Source organism: Gadus morhua, chromosome 10, assembly GCF_902167405.1.
Source record: "Gadus morhua chromosome 10, gadMor3.0, whole genome shotgun sequence".
Taxonomy (NCBI): Eukaryota; Metazoa; Chordata; class Actinopteri; order Gadiformes; family Gadidae; genus Gadus; species Gadus morhua.
Window position 1 is genome coordinate 16,528,510 of NC_044057.1, and position 23,390 is coordinate 16,551,899.

Genomic DNA, 23,390 nt, shown 5'->3' on the forward strand with positions numbered 1-23,390 from the left:
AGCAGGGTAGCCAAGACAACCGTTTCCTCTTACGTCCTGCAGAGGGTGCTGTTGTGACTGCGTAAGGGGATACTAGTAACAGGGCCCCCAAGAGGAGATACAACGTTATTACTTACCAACTAATTCCAAAACTTTAATGATGAATTCTCCACTAAAGTATTGGTAACAAAATTATGAGAGTTAAGATTATGAAGACTATGAAACAAATATTTTTAAACTGTGCATTTTATTTTTTGATGTATCAACATATTGCAATAATGCAAAGCATTGCCATTGGCTACAGTGGTACTGAAAGGGATATCAGTTTGTATCATTTCTTGACAAAATAATGTAAAAGAATAGTGTAAATTGAATAATTCTTTACTGAATTATCTATTCTTTTAACACTCGCATAATAAATAACAGAGATGTCTTGGTCAATACTCGAACATAACGATTTTGACAATAAAACCACAAAACGGATCATAAAATACATAAATAGGATATCTACATTGTTCTGCTTTGAGCGAGATGCAAGGATGGGACATTTTAGTTGTTGCTTATGATGAAGTAATGCATTAATGTTGTGGTGTGACGTATGAGCACTTTCTCTAGCCTTTATTTGTTCTTTTCCCAATATCTTAAAAAAAACTGTTTCATCACTCAATTCAACTCTTTCCAGTTGTAATTCAAATTCAAAACGATCAGATGTTTTGTGTGTATGATGTGCAAAAAAACATCAAAACTGTTCATTTGATGACCAAGCGTCATTAGCCCTATACCCTGAACATTATATCGGAAGGTCTATGTGGAAGCAGTATGCTATTTGTAAAGTGACAAGAGCGTAGCATCATCTTCAATGTATCTCAATGTAGTATCGCAATTAGCATGACCAAAGCTACAAGGGAAGGAACGTCCTGGTAGCCAGCGCTTTCCTCCAGCACCGCACCAAACAGGGGTTGTAACAAGCATGCCGTTTTTTAGGGGGGTAATACGTGGTGGTAGTGTCTACATCGACAGGGCAGTAGAAGCAGAGAGAAGACCTCGCTGACAAGGAGGCCTAGAGAGTGGGGAGGGGAGTTGTCTTAACTAGCGATCTCCCAGACAGGACCTGTGTTATCTCTGTGCATAATAAATCCTTTCTGAAAACGGGAGTTAATACGATCTATCGTTTGCCTACGAGTCTTTGACATGGGGTTACAAATCTTCTGTCCTAGCGACGTCTTTTGTCGGTCAGTCACTTGTGTCGGGCGCGGTCACTTGTGTCGGGCGCGCACTTGGAGCAGCGTGGGCGTCTGCTCCATGATCCGCAGCAGCAGGTTGTCGATGTAGTCCTCCAGGTCTCGCACCTGGAGCTTCAGCTTCTTCAGCTCGGCTTCCCGCTTGTCCAGCAGCGCCCCCTGCTGCTCGCTGTCCGCCTGCTGCTTCTGCATGTCCATCTCCTGCTGCAGCAGCAGCGAGATCAGCTCCATGTTAGACAGCTGCTGATACTGGGCCGTGTTGTCCACAGTCGGCAGCTAGAGAGGGAGGGAGGGAGAGACAGAGAGAGAGAGAGAGAGAGAGAGAGAGAGAGAGAGAGAGAGAGAGAGAGAGAGAGAGAGAGAGAGAGAGAGAGAGAGAGAGAGAGAGAGAGAGAGAGAGAGAGAGGGGGAGGGGGAGATAGAGATAGAGAGAGGGAGGAGGGAGATAGAGAGAGGGAGGGGGAGATAGAGGGAGAGAGGGGGAGAGAGAAGGAGGGAGGGGGAGAGAAGGAGGGAGGGGGAGAGGGAGGAGGAGAGAAGGGGAGAGAGAGTGGAGGGGAGGGAGGGAGAGAGAGGGAGGGGGAGAGAGAGGGGGAGGGAGGGAGGGAGAGAGAGAGAGATGAAGGGGGAATAGGAGGGGCCATGGAAAGGTTCAAAGGTCACAGCTGTGTGATGTTCTAGGTCACATGTTGATGTGCATGTTGTTCTGATTCACAGAGCAGGCGAATCAACCCACAGATTATATTTTTTGGTATGTATTAGTTAACTTTCTGGTGTCTGTCCGTCACTTTTATGTAACAACCTGCTGCTGCATATCTTTACCAGGATGCTCAAGGAAAACATATTTGCTCTTCTCAATGTCCCTTTCCTGGTCAAAACTGAGACAGATGTCCAAGGTTTGAGATGTGTTGTCATCTTGTTGCTGTGTGTTACCTGACTCCTCTCAGGCTCAGCTGCACTCTGACTGGCCGTGCGACCCGGATGTATGGTGGACTTGAGCTTCTCCAGAACAGAGCGGCCCTCTTTCTTGTCCGACTGGCCCCCTGTGGTGTTCATGGGCTTCACTGGATGGGGGCTGGAACACAACAAGTCAACGGCCCTTCATATGGGACTCAGGCGTGAGGTCAATTTAGTCGAACCCTCCCGGTCCGTTATTACATTAAACACTAATGGGGGTTTGCTGATGCTTACATCAGAAAATACATCAATGCATCTCCAATCAGCTTAATGGAAGGTCTAAAAAACCACTCCGGTTTTTTAGTTTTTAACAAACAATAAGTCACGCTAGGCCAAAATGGGTTGATAATACACTAAGAAGGAATTATCAGTGAGTATGAGCATTTAGCATTATCATGAGTAAGCGTACGCTGATACACCGGAATGTACCGTGTAAATGTAAGGACTATGCTTGTTAAGGGAATGGTTCAATTAGAAGTAGAGTATCTAGCAATACACATTAGCACGTTAGCGATACATACATTAATACAACAGGAATATATCAAGTAAATGTGACAAAAAACAGCAATAACCGATGAGGTACTCCTAGTTTGACTAAAGCGCAATTAGGAACTATGAGGAAGATCTACTATATTCCATTTTGTCTTCACATCACAATGAATGGTTTGTGGTCTGGAATGTCAATTAAACATCAAACTGAAACATGAATGAAATGAGCAACATATAACTGAAACAAAGCAAAATGTGCAGCCAGAGTCATCCTTCATTTTGGATATACAAATGAAGAGCTTCACATGCAATTGACACCCAACAAACAACAACAAAAAAGGTGTAACAAAACGGCAGCACAACAGAAACATACGCACACGTCCGCCAATTAAGTCCCTATTTACAAGATGTGCCGTTTGTTGTGTATAATTCCTACGCCTTACACACATTGTAACTCGGGTGCTTGTCTATTTTAAAAGTGGAGGTTAGTAGAAGAAATCCCTGTGGAGCTTAAGTGTGAGGTCTCTCACCTGCTCTCCTGACGGGGCAGGTTGCAAGCTGGATCTATCTCCTCAGGCAAAAGTGTGTGCAGTGCTTCGGTCAGGGGCTGGGCAGTGGTGGATGGAGGGGGAAAGGAGGAAGAGGGAGAGGAGGTGAAGGGGGCCACAGCCAGTGTGCTGTTGAACCCGGCGCTATGTAGCGTTCTCAAGGGGTGGATGGAGTTGCATGAGGACTCTGGGATTGAGTGAGGTAGACCGCCTGGGGTGGAAACGGCCGAGGAAGAGAGGGATGGGGAAGGTTTGGAGTTTGAAAGGGTTCTCTTCTCAGGGGCTACTTTTGCGTGGAGTTCTTCAAAGCTGCTTCTGGTCCCCGATTCTATATTTGTTTCAATAAAATCGCATGTATCTTCATGTGACAGTGGAAAGACTTGAAGTGAATTACTGGGTTGATGTGGTAACTGTTGTTCACTGGCCTCCCCTTGAAGCCTTTGATTCGCTGAACACCTCATCCCACTTGGTCTGAGACGTGCACTGACCACTCTCGATGATGACGATGATGGTGAGGATAACGAAGATGAGTCTTTCTTATTGAGAGTCACTAGGCTTGCCTGGAGGTTTCCATTGCCATCAAGGTCCTCATCGATTGTCTTGTTCAAAGCATCTTTGGTTGTATCTTGATTCGACTCAACGTCAGCTTGGGCAGATGTTAGGCTGACTAAAGAACCCACTTCACAGATATTTTGTTGTGTCAGTTGACGGAGATCACATCCCTCATCTTCCCCAACTGGTAGCATCATAAGCTGTTCATTGGATAGGTTACTTGTGGTTTCCAAAGAGACATTACTCTGTGTTGTGCTAAACATCTGATCTGGCATACTCATCTCTATATGGTAGTTTGCTAGCAATATGTCTTCAGATGGTTGTTGGAAGACTTTGTCGAGACCCCTGAGATGTTTGACAGGGTCAGCTATTTCGGATGGGGATGAGCCTTCAGAATCAATGAAAGTAAAATCGGAGTCATTCACATTCATGTTCAGGTCTTCAAATGTGAATGATTGAGATGTGTCATTGTTTGTACATGGAGGGTGATCTTGGTCCACAGGTGGTGTGTATACTGTGGACTGTAATATGGAGGAAGTGTCACCAATGTCAATCATATTAGACTTGGTGACCGCTGCGGATAAGCTACCCAAGAAATCAGAAACTACCATTTTGTCATCATGACACACTTTGTCCCCTATCCAATCATTGTTTTCCAAATGATTGGCATTTTTTGGAGCGACACTGCTCAGTGCGCTGTTGACTTTGGGCTCGCTACTATTTCCAATACCGACACGTCCGTACAAATCCTGTTCAAACAGCATCCCTCTCCAGCGATCGTTCTCATCCTCTAACGGCTCATACCTAAACTTCTTGAGGTTCTCTTCGGATTGGAAAGTCGGCGCGGTTAGGTTTTCATACGGTGAGGTCAGTACGCTCAGGGACTCGGACGTCTCGCTGTTCGAGAGGTGGTCTGGAGACACGCTCCGCGTGCTCCTCTTGCGTTCCGCCTCCCTGCCGTGCTGCCGGGACGCGGCACCCGTCTGCGACAGGAGGCAGGCTTCCTGCTGGACGGCTAACTGCTGGCCTCTATGCAGCCAGGTGTCAGAATCGTTCACAGAGGTTCTGAGTAACCTCCGGGGGGGCAACGGTGGAGGCTGAGCATCATCGGCCTTCTGTTCTTCTATGGTGTGAAAGGAAGTACTGTTCAGAAGAGCCTTACCGCCTCTTTGAGGATGACTTGGGATGGCTTTAAACGTTTTTGGGGGGAGAGGCCCCTTTGGGGAGTTGAGCCTGCTCGAGGCGAAGGCATCAAAGAAGTCGTCGCATTCCTCCTGGCTCTCAGACGCGGAGCGAGGCGCGCAGCGGTCGGGGGAACAGGGAATGGGGGATGTTGGAAGCAACGCTGGGAGGGAAATCTGCCTCGCAATGGGCCTCGGCCGCTCCCTTCTGGCGGAGGCTGTTTTCTTTGGTTTTGCGTCGTGCGATGGGCCGGGGTTGAAGGGAGGTGAGCGGGAAGAGGCCGGGACCGAAGGGGAGTGAGGCACGAGAGGAGGGGATTTGCGCAAGTCTTCGGCTATGAGCTCCTCAAAGAAGGGGTTACGCTGCATATGGGCGAGGAAGGGGTTGGAGGTGGAGATGGGGGTGGTGGATGGAGAAGATGCGGCTGAGAAGGGTGAGGAGTGATTCCTGTTGTCGGGGGAGTCTGGGCCGTTGGGGGAGGCCAAGGGGGAGGGGAACTGGAATTGTTGGGGAATGGGTGAGCGGGGAGGGAGGGGAGGGGGCACATCTGAGCTGCTTTCTACCTTAGGAGAAACTTCCAGCCTGTGAAGGAAATAGGGCACAAGTAGTCTTCTTAGTTAATAATGTGCCGGTTGACCAATGGGGAGCAATTCTTTACACACAAACAAAAAACAAGACCATCCGAATGCTTGGTGACATTCATGTAAGGTTGGACTTTTCTTGCCGGCTGCACAACGGAAATTTGTGAAGCTTTTGATAAGTTGTAAACTAAAAGAAAGAAGAAAGCAGGATGGAAAAATGCAACTGAAGATAATTCAAAGAAGCAAAAAGATGCAGTGCTTGCAGATCATTTCAAACCGAAGAAAATAGAATAGTGTATAACAATCCCGTTTAATCATGCAGACTGTTGGGTGAACCCACTTCAAACATTGCAATCTACTGAGAACTGAAAAGAAACATCAAAGATGAGGAAGCTGTAGGGGGAGAAACATGAAATGATATGGCATTGCAGAAAATGCTGTGTCAACTTAATTGAGTCCCATTCCAACTGTGCAGGGGGGGAAGCAGACACTCTCAACCAACGCCCCCCCCCCCCCCCCCCCCCAGGCGGACGCACTCAAACACCACGGGGCAGACCTACAGGCATTGGCTCATCTCGCCCTCACCCACCTTGGTTTGTTCTGGGTATCAGTGGATCCAAACCAACCTCTCAGCCTCCCCTCCGCGGCCACAACCGCCTGGCCCTGCTCCGACTTGGCCGGGAGGGAGTCGCTCCTTCCCCCTGAAAACAGAGCCTTCTTCTGTTTCTTCCCGTCAGCGGCCGAGGCGTCTATCGGCCCGGCCGCCTGCGGGCGTCCCCCCGTCCGGGCGCTCTGGACCGCTGACGCCGCCGCCGCCGCCACCGCCGCCGCCGGATCGGGTTCCCTCTCCTCCTCCCTCTCCTCCTTCTTCCCCTTGTCGAAGGACCAGCGGCGGCTCTCGCCGGGGGAGGTGGCGGGGTCGCCGCGCTTGGTGAGGTTCTGCAGGGACCGCGACAGCGGGGAGCACTTCTCCAGCAGGACCAGCTTGGACTGGAGGGCCGCAGAGCTCCGGGGCGTGGAGGGCTCCGAGTCGTAGACGTGGCTGCCGTTGATGCACAGGGAGGACTTGGACTGGGTCATGGTGTGGCCCCTCAGGGCCTCCACGGCGGGGGAGGTGCGGGCGGTCGACGTGGTGATCTTGCTCGCCTCGTCGCTGAAGGCCCGCTTGTGGGTGAGGACCTTTGTGGTGTGTTGGCTCGTGAGCACTGTATGAACACAGTGGTGGAGTTGGCGTGGGATGTTTGTTTGAGTCCCATTAACATGCCATTCACACACATATTAACAACATTAGCATATTAACCATTTTTATTTATTTTTCATTCAATTTTTCCGTTTTTTTCTACTTTTCTACTTTCTTTCTTACTACTGGTTTTATGCCTAATTTAATGTTCTCATGCTCTTATTTGCTATTATTATCTGTTTTATTATCATGTACATTGTATTGTATACTTGAATATTTATATATTTTTTATTTTTTATATAAAATTGTATTTATCTACTCACATTGAATTGCACCAGGGTATGAAATGGGCTATATAAATAAACTTGCCTTGCCTTGCCTTGCCTTGCCTTACCTTTCTTAGCCAGGTCGGCCTCGCCATAGAGGCTGTCAACCCTGACCTTGCTTGTGTAAACAGGGGAGCTGGGAGGATCTGCGAGGAGATCCAGGCTGGGAGGGGGGCCAAGGTTATCGCTGGCCAGAGACGACACGCTGCTCTCCGACGCCAGCGAGGAGCAGGATCTGGTGTCGGACGACCGCCGCAGCTTCCCCTTGAAGAAGTCCTTCACCTTGCTTCTCTTCTCCTCCACCGCCACCTCCGTCTCCCCTGACGGCCCCCCACCGCCCCCCTCTCCGGAGTGCTGTCCCAGGTGGCCCGACACCGCGGCGAAGCGGCCGGGCAGGATGGCCGAGGAGGACTCCACGTCTCCGCGCTTCCTGCCCGTCACGCGGTCCTTGAGCTTGCCGAAGGCGGAGCGCGGCTTGTCCTGCATGTTGAGGTCGAACATGCTGGCGGTCATGTTGTTGCGCGTGAACTGGACGGTCACCTGCATCTCGCCTCGTTCCTTCTCCTTCCTGCCCGCCTTGGAGTTGAGCTTCATCCATCTGTAGCCAACGAGAAACGGAGGAGACAAGGCGGCGTCCACCCTTAGCTGGAGATCGTTTTATATGAATACAATGTGTGTGGGTGGGCAGCCGATGTGAAATGGTATTATTCCCCAAACCAGCCTGCCCTGAGGCAAGGCATTTCTGGCATTGAATCACCCTGGTAAAGACAACAGCTAAATAATGCATCTAAGAGAGGGTTTACGACTCACTCTGGGGGTGATCACAAAACTTTAGAAGCTCCTTTTAGGATCTAGTCATGCTGACGTATGTGTGTGTGTGTGTGTGTGTGTGTGTGTGTGTGTGTGTGTGTGTGTGTGTGTGTGTGTGTGTGTGTGTGTGTGTGTGTGTGTGTGTGTGTGTGTGTGTGTGTGTGTGAGGGTGTGTATGTGTGTGTGCGTGTGTGAGGGTGTGTGTGTGTGTGTGTGTGTGTGTGTGCATCAAAAAGAAAGTATCAAATCAATCCAGAAGTGCCTACCACATATAAAATAATTGAGAATCATTTAATATAAAAGCAAAGTAAAGCAGCACATAGAAGCTGATGCAATCTCCTTTCTATTTTACGCAACACATCATGAAAGCCTGTAATAATCTCCAAAAATGTATATTTCATGAAGCCAGGGCCTTTACACTTAATTAATGAGCATAAAACTGAGACAAAATGTGCCCTGGGGATGGAGTTATTAGCTGGTTGGCAGCAGGGAGGAAAAGTCACAGAAAAGGCTACAAATGATAGAATCTATTTTGATTCCATGTGATGCTATTACCATGTAATAACATGTCCCTACAAAGCTGTGAAAAAAAACGTCAGGCCTTTCACTGCTTACATAACGCATCTTAGATTCTCCTTAAACTGGGTGGACTGTTGCTCAGTTGTGTGCAGTGAGAACAACTTGTTGAGATTTGTTCCTATAATACCGTTTGTCTAGTCATAGTGTTTGCCTCGGCTAGACGGCATGCTCCTTTTAGTAGTTTGCTCTAACCCTGATGATCAAACTAACAAAAAATAAAATCATCAATATGTGCTTAAGATAAAGATGGGATTACATTTGGATTGTTTTACTATCGATGTGAACCATTCCCTGATTCTCTTGTGAAACAACAGGCGAACATAACAAAGTGGTAGAATTTGGTTACAACATGAGTCAAGTATTATGAAAATATGCCAAATCTGTCCAAAAATAAAGCTAATAATGAATAACTCTGATGTTGATTGGGTAATGATATTAGGAAGCGTAGAACTTATTTAGGACCGATGCCTTCCTGTGTATGTAGCGTTGGTGAAAGAGTCATGCATTAAAAATGTGTTTGTGTGTGTGTGTGTTTGTGTGTGTGTGTGTATGTGTGTGTGTGTGTGTGTGTGTGTGTGTGTGTGCGTGTGTATGTGCGTGTGTATGTGCGTGTGTGTGTGCGAGTGTGTAAAGCTCTCCCCCATAGCAGAGTGAACTACAAATGGTCAGCCATAAAGGTTATTATGAGGACACTTAACTGCTATAATAAGCAAACCACAAGCAAACCTCAATAACTTGTTTTTCTGAGTGTAAGGCTTGTTGTTGGAGTTTCACCTCAAATTACTCTTCATGCAACTTAAATTTGTCCCTCGCAGTGCACATTTCTAAAGGAGGCCTACAACAGTTTTAGCAGAACCATTTCCCTTCACATAAGTTTTTATTGAAGCCCATGACATCCAATCCAGATTTGGGTTTTGCTTCAGGCAGTGAATAAAGTGCTTTGGTAAGTACCATCAGCAGCCCTTCAGCTAGATGGAGGAGCGCATTTGGACATTGAGTTAATGAGTCTCTATATGTCAGGGGAAAGTTGAGCCGTGCTGCGCAATTAGAGGTTGGGGAAATTAGGCAATTATAGAAACATGCGGTTAAAAATAAACCAATCAAAGTCACTTACAACGACTTTCATTGTTCTATGACAATGACAGTTAGATGTGTCTGAATGTGTAGCGGACGTGACCAACATTGAGTGTGCTGGTGATGCAGGTGGAGGGAAATGCCTGAAGTGTGACCTACTCATCTCTTGGACACATTCCATCGTTAAAGATCCTATCCAGGGGGATGGAGGCTTGTCCCAGGAACACGTCCAGCCCAATCAGCACCCGGTGCATGACCGTGAGCACAAGGTCGCCGCTCCCAGGGGGGTAGGCGCTGCGACCCCCCTCCTCCAGCACCCCTGGAAGCAGCTCGAAGCAGCATTCCTCGTTCCACTCAGGCACCGGAGCCCTCTCCACCAGGCCGGTGGTGTACTTCTCCTTGCCCACCTGGATGATGGTGTACAGATAGCGGCTGCCGTGCTTGCCCTTCGTCCGCAGACCCCTCGCGCGAAGGACGGTGACGTTCACATGCGTGGGCACCCATCGCTGGTCGTCGTCCAGGTCTATGAGGGACATCATGGTGAAGGCAGTCTATTGTTTGTAGAAGTCCTGACTTGTCTGCACCTGGAATTCTGCGGATCTGGAGTTTAGTGGCGCATCGGTGGGTCTGTTCTTCGGTGCAGTGTCGTCCCGCCTCGCCTTCGCCTGCCTGCCGTCCGCTCGGAGTCAACGTGTGTCTTGCGCAGAATGTCAATCCGAAACTACACACGGAGCTCACGATTTGGGGATGTTTTTTAGCGACGTCAAGTCCAGCAGCAGAAGCGAATGGCCGGCTTTCGGTCTAAGTAGTCACATGCCATTCCTCCCATGTAATGTAATACAATGTCGCGCCGGACACATATACGGACGACGTGAGGCAAGCAAAAGTCAATACTTCACATGCACGGTGGTACATCCATGCATGTGTGCAGTTTACATACACTCCTCAAACTAGTTTAGGGCATGGCCCGGCCCGCCCCTCTCCCAAATAAGTCCCGCATGCAGCAGCCCTGCAATGGATGCCGCAGAGCAAACGAAATAAACGGGGAACCGTCACCAAAAAGCCTTATCCGAAAAGTGTAACTGTGCTGCATCATGCATGCTGCAGGAGACATGGAGTCCTCATCAGGGAGACGCGTTTGGGAATGTTGGAGCCGTTTGTCATGGGATATAGAATGCGGTAACTGGGTGGGCAGCGGGCATCATTGGGTGAATACAGTACATGGGCGGACCCCTCATTATCCAACTCATCCCTCCATGATGGGAACTATTTCAGATGTTCGAGCAATGGCATGTGTTCAACAAAGGCATCAATATTAGGCGATGCTGTGTTCTTATTATACCGTACATAGCCTATAGGCCTGAATCATGACGTTTGACCAAGTTTTAGTTGTAGGCTTAATATCACTTATATTATTAGAGAGGAACACCTAACACAGTGGCATGTTTTGTTAAACTTAGCACAAGGTAGCCTAGAAGCCCAAAAAATCCAATCTCCTCTAGGCCAAAAGCCAAAATTCTCTGTGGAATAAAAGATAACATCTATTCAGAATCGCATAGTAAATAAAAAGTAATCCATCGATTGTGAGCAACACGTCAATTTCAAATACAATGCATGCTCAAAAGTATTATTGTTAGCTAACATGACGTCAATGTTTGTTTACATTCAGATGATAACGTTCATTTATGGTCTGCGCCTGCAGACTATTGCTGTATCATCGCTGCTGCCGCTGCTGTTCGCCGTTCTAGCACCATCTGGTGGCTAACTATCGCACCGCATTATGAGAGATTGATGCTGGTTCGCCTATGCGTGCATGGGCTTGTCAACCCGGTAACCTTGCCCTGATAAACCGGACACCGTGCTGTGCATTGATTGCAAACCCCACCGCTTTCGTGTAAATCCAATCGAATTCCCTTGGCCCTCCTCTGGCAGACAAACAGCTCGTCATTCATCACCACATTATTTGCATCAATGTAGGCCCGTTACTGTGTACTTATTTTGCAATTGCAGCCATTCTTAAACTGCATGGGAAGGAAAGCTGCTTGTTTACTATAACTAGTGGACAAGGACGGTTTGTTCTTGATTTATTAGATGTATTAAGAACCACTTAAACCTCTTTACTGTATTTTCACACAAGGATTGAACCTCAACTGTTATGGGATCAAATAAATAGACAGAAGGGGCCTTTCCATCTACCCCAATTCTCCACACTAGCTATTTCTATTTTTCTATTCTAAATCTCCCATATCACAGAAAACCATTGTAGCCTACCATGAATTTTGATAGATATCACATTTTTATTTCTTAATAAATAAAAATCAAAGTCTTATTTAAATTTGTTTCGTAAAAAAACAAATGGACATTTCACAGTGTTGACACAGCAACTTTGGAGGATAAAAGATAGCACATATAAATGCTCACATTCAGAACAGTATATGATTACAGAAACTAATCGGCGAAAGTTCTGTGGCACTTTTCTACTTCATTCAGTAGTATACAGCAACACTGTACACATTCATATAATATATATTTATAAAGTGTACTAGGAACTGGCCTTTATTTCTCCCTTGTTAACGGGTTTATGTTATCAGCTCGAAGGCTAGTACCAAATCTGGGAAAGTCAGACATTGGACAAATATGGGTGTACAAAAACAGATGCAATACCATCTTGTTGCTAATTAGTCCCAAAATTAAGAGAGCTATAAGATGTGCGTGGTGGTGGTGTTGCAGTATACATGTTTTCAGAGCAACACATTTCTCCAGCTGCAAACACTATACTTCTGAAACATATCATTAATCATTGACAGTCTGGCAGTCCCGAATACTAGTACTAGCATCCTACTACACTAGAAACAAACTGCATTGAGTGCACATACATTCTCAATAACCTCTAGTCTAAAAGGTATTTCAGATTCCAAAAGCTAAGTTTGGTTACACACAGTGATTTAAAACAAAGCAATACATAAACTGCAGGTGGTTTTCAAATACATTATAGAATAGAACAAATGTAATCCATGATAAAAAAATAATACAATTATTTAAATAAAATATCAGACAACTGAACTTAGATACAATCTTATGTATATTTGCCACTTCTGTTTTAAAGTCAATGTAAAAAAACATGTCTGATACGATAACTACTATAAGACACACAGTATATAAAACAATGCTTTTGTTCTTCAAGTCTATATAACTCAATGGTAGGAGGCCCGTTATCATTGATTCATAAAAATCTTTTTCCCTCTAGCCTTCTCCTGGAATGATTCAAGAGGAAATTATGCTCTTTTCTTAAGCTCCTCCAGGGGTCACTGTTTGTTCCCTTACATGTAAACTAAATAACACAGCGTGTTTTATGTTGGACATTTACCGTAGGTGGTAGGAAAACATGATTTGTAGCTCCTTCAGTTGTTACAGGCACTAAAGCTGAGGAGGTGATGAGAGGGCGTTACTCGACTGAAGCCATCTGGATCCGCACTGAGAGAATACACAAATTATATTTGAGCTCAGTGTCAGCCTAAAGTAAGTTTGTAGCTTCAGATACACTTCAAATTAAGGACATTGACACTGGGTCGGACAACTCAACTCCCATTAATGACTTTTGAACTGTAATACTCTGAAGGCATAGTTTTTAAGTTGCTCCAAAAAAACCCCGAAGAGATTGAACAGTCTCACTTGTCTATTTTGGTCCAGTTATCCATTTACCAAAAACTGATATGACCCAACTGCTCATGAAGGTAAATGCACATGAAGACAATCTATCTTTCTTATGTAAAAATCCAAGGCTCCCTTGTAGCAAAATAATGTAAAAAAAACAATGTACAAAACTACGCAAAAAAATTGACAACTTTGAAAAATATATAACAGTTAAAGTAGATACATCGGATCGAAGTGTCTCTGGAATGCTTCAACGATACCCTCCCCTTTACCCCCATGTAAAGTGACAGATAACGGTCATTCTTTATACAATAATACGGTTCAGGTTAAAAAGTCCACTCCAATGACCCGACTGATGACTCATACACCTGTGTTGAATAGCAAAGTAAGACGACTAAAGAACACTCTCATCATCTGGATCACTGGAGCAGATGTACCCCTCTCCACACATCTCCCCACACTGCAGGGCACTGGAAGGTTGCCATGGGGGGACGGGGAACAGGGGAGATCTGCTACAAGGGCTACATTTGCTTGTTGACTTATGCCAGCATTGAGAACATTGTGGATCTAGTTCGGTAGATCAAATTAACATGATTAACCCGATCATCTTCTAATACTGATAAAAATCACCCGATGGCAACAGATTTATGCCCCGCAAAATCTTGACTGGCAGTCTGCGTGCATAATCACTGCGAAAGAAGAACCATGAATGCAAAGCATGGATGTTAAAGGGCTCATTCAGACCAAATCAGGCGAAATCAACCATTCTTTTGAATGGGGGTAGTGCATTCTGCGTTTGGTTCTGAAAGCAAAATGCAGCCGATTGCGGTGAAGAGTTGAAACGGAATCAACTTTTAGGAAAACAACCTGACGTCACGTTGTGGGGGCCAATCACGTGAGTAGGTGATCAGACCGGAAGACAACCGCGGGAAGAAGGACCTTGTTTACCATGTGGCGTCAGCATTGTATTATTGTGAATAGAAGAGAGACTGATCACCGCCGTTTTGCCCTTTCCAGAGCTCTACAACCCTGTCATGGAGGAGACGTTTAAGTTCCCAACATGACGTCAAACAAATGAGGTGAGACTCCCACATCACTGCAGCAGTTAGCACTAATCGCTGCAATGCCTGATGGGTCTGACTTCGCCCTGACTCGGCCTGATGCGGTCTGAATTCGCCCTGACTCAGCATGATTGGGTCTGAATTCACCTCGACTCAGCCGGATTCGGTCTGAATTCGCCCTGACTGACTGATTGGGTCTGAATTCGCCTCGACTCGGCCTGACGCGGTCTGAATTCACCCTGACTCGGTCTGACTCAGCCTGAACCCGCCCTGACTCGGCCTCTAGTCGGCCTGGCCGCCATTGTGGCAGCCCTTGAGGTAGAGCTCGTCGGGCTGGGCCAGGTGTGCGTCGTAGCCCTCCATGTATAGGCTGCTGGTGCTGCTGTTGCTGCCGCCGCTGCTGCCCCCGCCCCCACCGCCGCCGCCGCCGCCGCCCCCGTTGCCCCCACCACCACCGCCGCCGCCCAGGAAACTGGCCACGGCGCGGCCCTGGCGGGCGTGGCCCACGGCGTCGCTGAACACCTTGTTGATCTGCTCCTCCGACGGCATCCACCAGTCGGGGTTGGAGGCACAGTGCATCCGGATGAACTCTGGGGGAGGGAGGGGGGAGAGAAAGAGAGGGGAATCAAGGCGCCTGTGTTTTTAAGACATGATGAATGGGTCAATAAATTAATACATTTGTGGATATACATAAATCTATACCCTACATACCCCATGTAGGGTAAATAAATACCCATTTAATACCTTACATGGAACCCATTTTTCCCATTAAAACCAGACAGTGTGAGTGCCAGGCGTTGCGGCAAAAACGGCCGTTCATTCATTCATTTAAATGGCGGCGGTGGGGGCTACATGGGGTTGCGAAAAAAGCCGCAGCTGCTGGTAATTGGCCATCAGTAGCTCTGCGATTAGAGCACACGTCTGCAAGCAGAAGATCCCTGGGTCGAATGATACTCGCACCTAACACCTGATGTGGTCTGAGGAAACAGCTTGTCTATGGTCTACTATTGAGCAATGGTCTACTGCTTCCGGCAGTGAAGGCACAATCCTTGAGTCTATGGTCTACTACTAAGCAATGCTGTACTACTACCAGCAGAGGATGCACTGGCCTTGCACACACTGTGTTGGCTGCAATGGGCTGGTATAGGTTAAAGCTTTTCATTTCCAGCAGTCTGGTCGGAAGAATTTAGCGAAATAAAATCACTGTCATAGGTTGACTACTTCCAGCTGTTGGGGTGCTTTGGTTTAATTGGGGGTACCATCTCACATAGAGAAAATAGGAAGAAGAGTTGCATTTTTGACTATGAGTTATTGACCTAAAGTGACCTCCAATAGAAGTCTCACTGAATTCACAATTTCCTTAATTGTATGCAGCAGGTGGCAGCACACAGCTGCATTCTTGAAACCGGTAAATGCTGCTTGCAGCTATATTATTATTTAAATTTTTGGTTCCTTCAAAACATCGGTCAAAACGCACCTTTTTAAAATAGCTTTAATATTTAACCCTATCTCTGTTATTCTGATACTTTGTGTACCTTACTAATGTTTGACTGGGACTTTTATACATTTGTTTGATAGGCCTACTACTGGGACTTTTATTTTCGTAGTGTCTTTGAGTACTAACTAACTATTATTTAATTAATTAATTCATCCTTTTCACCATCATCATCGTTATCAACACCATCATCATCATACACATATAATGACATCATCAACGTCAACGTCACCCTCAGCGACGCCGTCCTCAGAATCCTAATATTCATCATCATCACCACCACCACAACCACCACCCTCATCATCATCAGCCCCCCATCCTCACCCTCACCTCTGAGGCAGCTGACCTTGACCGGGTTGAGGGGGCGTCGCTCCAGACCGGGCTCCCCTGAGTGGACGGAGCGCTTCCTCTTGCCCAGGCCGCACGAGTACTTGAGCTCGTCGGTGGTGAACACGAAGCGGATCAGGTAGCGCAGCAGGCGGCGGCCGTCCTTCTTGGAGGAGTTGACGGCCTCGTCCCACTGCTTGTTGGTGATGAACAGAGGGTAGTTCCCCAGCAGCTGCTTGCTACCCTGGAGAGGAAGGGAGGGGGCGGTGAGAGGGGGCGGTGAGAGGGGGGGAAAAAAGGTGACTCAATGAGTCAGGCCTCAGTGGGGTTGCGGCCGTTGAAACGGTGTGCGGAAGTGAGCTCAAAGTTGTTCATACCATCACGTTCCTTAAGAATTATTTGTCCAATATGTGTGTTGTAACATATATGTGTATTTGATACTATCTTTTTTGTACATAAAAATGACTGAAAATGTTAATGTCTATGCACTCCATATTGAATGCAATTTTAAATTGCATGAAATGAAGAACTGTCAAATGTTACAGTTTTTGTCCTATTCAATCATAAATATAGAATGTATTCAATATGTATTCAATATTTAACCCAAAAACTTTTACTGAAATAATAAAAAATACTTCTCATTACAACGAGTACGGTAGTTTGAAATAAAAATAAAACACCAACCTCAAAGACTGTTTGCCGTTCTTCTTCCTGTAAAAGTAAGTTTTCTTTAATTTCACATTTGATTTGATTCCGCATTCATTATCTTATGAAAGTATATACAATTTATATACCCCATGAATCAAATTGATATTTCCCTTATTTAACGTTTGGCTTAACACACGGACCTTCAGCAAACTATCCAAACAAATACACAGGGCCCAATTCCATGAACCCAAATGGTATGAAATTGGAGATGCTTGCCAGAAATAAGTAACGCTTGAGTCTGAGTCAGAGCCTGATGTAATCTAGGCGTTACCTCGGTCAGCGGCTCCTCTAGAATAGGCTGAACCAGCTGGTTGTGGAACTGCAGGACCGACCGGAAGTAGTCCAGAACATTCTGACACGGCGCTGTCTCAAAACAGACAGTTTATACCTAGGTTATTATTCATTCAAGGATACATCTTTATGCCGTTTCACTATGAATATATGTGTTTTGCTGAGCCTGTAAATGTCTGCATAGGAATAAAAGGTGTTAAGGGGCATATAAGCTTGCAAGCTAGTTTCACATTAGTGTTAGTGTGCCATTAACCAATGAACAGTGATAGAAGGAAGATAATGAAATAGAAAACAAGGTCTGGGGCACACATACTATCGATCTACATTATTTGACTATCCAATCTGAATTTGATGGCAGCCAGGTATCAAATTCCGCACCCATTTTATTCCTAAGGCGCCCCCAAATTATAACAGTGTAATCATCTTCTCCAAAATAGACAGTATCGAATAGGTTATGAGCCACCGTAGAAGATTGGATCGCTCCTCATTCCCAGGGTTTCCCGCCTTTTCCCACTGGCTCTTTCGGCCTCAGGTTAGGAGTTCCCCGCTAATTGAACTGGAAATGGGCCCTTGAAGCCCTTTGAGGCCTAACCTCGACTTGAACTCTAGTGTCTCCCATTTCTACTAACTATAGTTCACCTCTATGTGACCCGTTTTTCCCCTCTTTAGTTCCTCAACCTAGTTCCCCTAAACGGGCCCTTGAGAGAGGGCCTCCTAATATCACCTCCTATATCCTCCTCTCGCCTACTCTCTCGTCTTACAAAAGTCCCGATCTGGAATCTCTTTGAAGGTGTTGCTACCGTGGCAAAATAGTAAATGTTGTGATACTTGGATTGAGGTGATTATTTTATGGGGTGCCAATGCTTAGCTCGAGAAAATAAACATGCGAAAATTAAAAACGTTGAAAGGGATCTTTTAGACTATGAATTTCCACTCTACTTCATGAAGGTTCAATAAAAGCTTTTACTCGAAATGATGGAAATGCCAGCTGTTGAATTCTTATGTTTCCCATGTATCTCCACTTTGAAAGGGCCTTCATACGAGAGGAGAGGAGAAGATGAGAAGATAAATTGAAAGGAAGATGTGTTATAAATCTTAAATGTGTATTGTATTGAAGAATTGTAGGAACCCAGCCACCTAACCTGCCTTTCCATTCTGTGTAAAATGTACGCATACCTACACCCACGGAGGTCCAAGCTATCTCTACCTTAAGCAACAGAATCCTTGGGTCTCTTGACAGCCAACATAGACAACCCCACCTCACCTGGTATGTTCTCTAGCTTATTCCGCAGCTCCTCGTTCTCCTGCTGCAGAGACAGCACCTCCTGCTCCAACTCCAGGCAGCGCGGACAGCAACTCTCCTCCTCCTCCTCCTCCTCCTCCTCCTCCTCGGGCAGAGTGGACGAAGGGTGAAGGTACGGCTCGGACGGGGCCGGGGAGCTCCAGCCTCCCAGGGCCTGGTGGCCCTGCGGGGACACCCCGGAACCGGGCTCCGCCACCGGGCACGGCTCTTCCTCCGGGCCCCCCGGCTGGCCCATCAGGCCCTGGTTCTTCAGCGGCTTGGGCCCGGAGAGCAGGTAGTTCTGCAGGGAGTCGGTGAAGATGCGCAGGAAGGCGGAGGTCTGCTGCTGGTTCCACTGGCTGCGCTGGGCCTCTCCCTCGGGGTCGGTGGTGGAGCAGCTCGCCTCCTGGGGCGGCGTGGGGCCCGTCCCCAAGGAGGAGTCCATGGGCTGGCCCCCCGGCCCGTCCTCCTGCTTGATGGTGGGGGAGGAGGAGGAGGTGGAGCAGGAGGGCTCCATCAGCCGACCGTTGTTCAGGAGGCTGAGGACACGGCTGCACTGCTGGGCGAAGGCGTCGAGGATCAGCCGGTTCTCTGGAGACGGAACAACGCTGGTTACTCTGCCCAGGGTTAGTTGTGTCGTGAAGGCAGAGAGAGAGAGAGAGAGAGAGAGAGAGAGAGAGAGAGAGAGAGAGAGAGAGAGAGAGAGAGAGAGAGAGAGAGAGGAAGAAAGAAAGAAAGAGGGAGAGAGAGAGAGGGGGAGAGAGAGAGAGAGAGAGGGAGAGAGAGAGAGAGAGAGAGAGAGAGAGGGGGAGAGAGAAAGGCAGGACTATGTAGTGGTTAGGGGGTTCCCATTCAAAAGGTTCTGGGTTTGAAACCCCCCTACCTGCTCAATTCAGTGTTGCTGATTAATTGACAAATCATCACTCTATTGTACACCCGCTGGCTGCATGCAAAAAATGTGACCTGTGCTCAGGATGTGAGGCATCGGGTGTCAGGGTGACACAAACCACAGCAGGTCGGCTTCCTGTACCATATTAATTCCGTAGATTTTATCAACAGCAGCAACAACAAAGGTTAGGTGTCGGTGCGGGTTCGCGCACTGACACCTAACGCTTTCCTCTCCCAAGTCCCCCCTGTCTGTTAAACTGTTCATATTTGTTTGGATTGAAAAGCTATTGTATTGCTCCTTCATGTAAAATAAAATAGATTAAAACAAAGGACACAATAGGATGAGGAAGTGTATTTCTGTGAACCTCTGGGGGCAGAAATCGGCTTGAAGCTGTTGAGCAAGAACCCCCCCCCCCCCCCCCCCCCCCCCCCCCCCCTCCAATGAGATGATCTCACACGTCCACCTCACATGATTATGAGTGGGTCGGTGGCATGTAGACATTAACTGCTTGCTTACGTGCATGCACGCACGCACACACACACACACACACAAACACAGACTCACGGATGCACACTGAAACACATGCACTCACCGACACACACACACACACACACACACACACACGCACTCACAATGATACACACACACTCACAATCACTCACACACACACTAAGACACACACACACTCACACACACACAAACATAGACACACACACACAGATATAGAGACCGTGTCGGCTGTGTCTCCAGCCGTCGGGACGTGTCTATCAGACTGCCGCAGATGTGCCGTGTTTATTAATATGCGTGCCGTCTCCATGTTCCCAGCGAGATGTGTTTGATATTGCCCCCCCCCCCCCCCCTCAGATAGGCTCGGTGGATATGCTGAAGCTTCATAAAATGTCATTAAAGAAACAACATGCATGGCAGAGGCCCCGTTTATTTTAATCACAACTCTCTGAGTTCTGGGGGCCTCTGAATGTAGTTCACGTCGCTGTGATCTCATGGGTATATCCTTCATTCTTACCTCTCTTATGTAACTCTCTGTTGCTCCTTTTTCTCTGTTTATCTCTCGCTCTCTATCTACAGCTATCGATCACTCCCTCTTTGCTGCCTCTCTTTTACTTTGTCAATCTTTTTGTGTCTGTCTGTCGTTCTCTGTCGGTAACCGTCTATTCATCTTTCTCTGTTTCCTCTCACCCTATCTCTGTCTCTCTCTTTCTCCTCCTCTCGCTCTCTCTCTCTCTCTCTGTCTCTTTCCCCCCCTCGCTTTGTCTCTGTTTCTCTCTCTCACTGTCTCGCCCTCTCTCCATCTCTCTCTTTCTCCCCCTCTCTCTCTCTGTCTCTATGTCTCCCCCTCTCTCCCCTCTCTCTCTCTCTCTCCCCCCTTGCTCTGGCTCTATCTCTCTCTCTCTGTCTTGCCTTCTCTCCATCTTTCTCTGTCTCTGTCTCCCACTCTCTCTCTCTCTGTCTCTCTCTCTCTCCATCTCTCTCAGTCTATCTAGAAGGCAGACAGGCCTCTCCTCTTCTTTAAATCGCTCCGTGCTCCACACCCACAGCCCTGTCTCATGTGTAGACTAATATAGATTGTGAGCTGTTGTAGATTGAGCGTCTGATTGGCTGCGGAGACAGAGTAACCGCCAGCGAATCCAGTCTGCTGCAGCAGCAGACGTTATAACGAGATTAATATCTGATTAGCCTGATGAGACGTCAAATGTTTAATTTAGTGACTGCAGAGATTCGGTCCATTGCTTTCATCTCTCATTGTGGGTTCGTTTTGATACACACACGCGCATACACGCACACGCACACACACACACACACACACACACACACACACACACACACACACACACACACACACACACACACACACACACACACACTACAGGCCGCTCAGACGTATATCATTAAACAATGCTCTTGAGCGGCAGTGGGGACGTGCACATGCAACTGAAGTATCTCATTTTTTGATTAGTGGAACATAACCCCATCCCCCCCCCCCCCACCAAGCCCCCCAACCCTCCAGCCCCCCAGCCCCACCACCAGCGCCACAAAATCAATCACTGCGAACAGAGAAGAAGATGGAAAAACACGAGCAACGTTAGACAAAGGAGGCACTACGGTTAACTAATGATAGCCATTAGAGATGGAGGATAAACATATGATCCAGTATGCTGCCACCAAGTGTAGTCTCCAAATCAAACTATGTATCAATAGTTTGGTCCTGTAAATGGAATCTTATTTTGTAGATCATTAAAAAAAAGTGACTACAAATACACTACTAATATATATATAAAGATAATATAATAAAAAGCATGTTACGAGTATATTTCTGACCATAGTAGTCCGGTCTTGTTTCAAACACTTGAAATCACTGATACTCAACAAGTCTCGGGTACCTGAGCTGATACCGTAGCTGCAGTCTGGGGACGCGACCAGGGCGGCTCTCCCAGGTGAGAAGCCGGGGTCGGGACGCAGCGCTCCACGCTCCCCGCCCCCGGAGCGCCGCTGGGGGCAGCCGGCCGCGCTGCTCCCCGCTGCCGAGGTGGACGTCGCGGCTCCACTGCTGGGCCTGTTCTCACTACAATGGAAGCGATGCTGCTGTTGTGGTGGAGCCGCGTGATGCTGCTGGGTACTACTGATAGTGGCGGTGGTCTGGTGGTGCGGTGGCTGCTGCTGCACCCTCAGTTGGTGATGCGACGAGGTGAAGGGATGCGGCTGCCCGGGGTTGTAACTGAAGGGATGCTGTCCGCCGCCGCTGCCAACCTCAGCAGCACCACCGCCGCCACCGAAGAGGGGAACCTCCACCATAGCCGACCTGTCAAAGCGCGACTTACCCGCCGAGCGCTTACTTTGGAAGGGTTTGAGGCTGCTGCACGGACCCCGCTGTTGTTGTCTACACATCTTAGGCGCGCAGGGCCCCTCTTCTGCGGGCTGCATGTCTCTTTCCATTGCGGTGGTTATTAGGGCAATTATAATTCTAATAATTATTATTATTATTATGATTATGATTGAGTGTCGCGGCGGAGGCGTGTGTCTGCTGGCGGCGGTCTATTGTGGAGTCCTCGTCGGGTGACAGGCGGCTGGTAATGACCGAGGACCTGTTCTCGTCATCGTCTGGCTCGGTTCCCCTGCTCCGTATACATTGTAGACGAAGGGTGGGCTCATCTACAGACAGGCTGCGGCTCCAATCCCCAGCCGGGTACGCTGCTATTAAACCACTGGGCCGAGGGTGATGCGGGCGGGACTTGCGTGGCCGCGCTGCTCGCTGTTGTTAAAATGGTGCTGCTGCTGTAGACAACACACAGTCTGCAGCTCGCACCTGCACAAGTCTCACGGGTTCCCTGCCAGCCAGCGTGTGTTTAAAACAATTTTGTTTGGAAACGGTTTCATTGATATGCTCACAGGCTATCGGACGACAAATTTATCAATTTGCTTAAAAAGCTTCTCCTAATTATTGAATGGCAGCGTCTGCCCCCCACCGCCCCCCTCCTATCCCCAAATGTATCAACACGTATTGAGATTGAAATGCATCGGAAGGCCTATAAGTGTCGAAGATGTGTCTGATGTCGGACTAGTTGTCGGACTCTGATGAAGGAAGACCATGCACCGGGCGCAGGTGGTGCACGTGTCGTGTGGCTCGTGCAGCCTTCAGGCTCTGCGCGCGGAGTGCATTCAGTCACACATTCACATCCTGTTGTCTCAGTTATAGAGCAGAGGGCGAGCGTCAGTAACCAGAATATTGTGAATGCGTGCGCAGAACAGACCCAGGCCTGTGGGTTTCTTAAGGAGAGGGACAGGGTTACACACTGTGGTCAGGCGGGAACTTTATCCTGAGTTGATAACCCTCAAAGTAGAGTTAGGATGTTTGTTACGAGATGATATCTACACGCACACATACGCACGCACATATAAACGCGCGTACGCAGACAAGCGCGCACGTACGCGAACACACAGAAAATACAGTTCCCGTATAAAGTCTCTTTCTGGCCTATAGTTACAACATTCAAAGAGAAAGAGATCTCGTAACAAAACAAATCAAATAAGTTAATTATATTATTCTCATCATATTGGCATACATGCAAGACATTGGCTAGTTTCGGACATTGGCGCCTACCCAAACCACTGAATAGTTACCCTAGATGTTAGATCTTGTGTGGGTTAGGGTCTCTGTGCTTACATTTT

General features: G+C 47.5%; 2 protein-coding genes across 3 annotated transcripts; both read right to left on the reverse strand.

The window, feature by feature from the left end:
• Positions 1-207: 207 nt before the first annotated feature.
• rab11fip5b (RAB11 family interacting protein 5b (class I)) lies at positions 208-10,642 on the reverse strand. 2 transcript variants are annotated; one of them, XM_030369183.1, is made up of 6 exons: positions 9,658-10,642; positions 7,104-7,633; positions 6,119-6,734; positions 3,197-5,530; positions 2,154-2,295; positions 208-1,496 (listed from the first exon to the last, which is right to left on the reverse strand). In XM_030369183.1, exons 1-6 carry the CDS (start codon positions 10,035-10,037, stop codon positions 1,236-1,238), a joined length of 4,263 nt encoding a protein of 1,420 aa, XP_030225043.1. In that variant the 5' UTR covers positions 10,038-10,642; the 3' UTR covers positions 208-1,235. The 2 variants fall into 2 exon arrangements, with proteins under 2 accessions (XP_030225043.1, XP_030225045.1); XM_030369185.1 differs by lacking the exon at positions 3,197-5,530.
• A 1,129-nt stretch (positions 10,643-11,771) lies between these two features.
• bend4 (BEN domain containing 4) lies at positions 11,772-22,853 on the reverse strand. The gene is made up of 6 exons (XM_030367538.1): positions 21,605-22,853; positions 18,299-18,907; positions 17,015-17,106; positions 16,720-16,746; positions 16,039-16,279; positions 11,772-14,803 (listed from the first exon to the last, which is right to left on the reverse strand). Exons 1-6 carry the CDS (start codon positions 22,155-22,157, stop codon positions 14,496-14,498), a joined length of 1,830 nt encoding a protein of 609 aa, XP_030223398.1. The 5' UTR covers positions 22,158-22,853; the 3' UTR covers positions 11,772-14,495.
• Between the last annotated feature and the right edge of the window lie 537 nt (positions 22,854-23,390).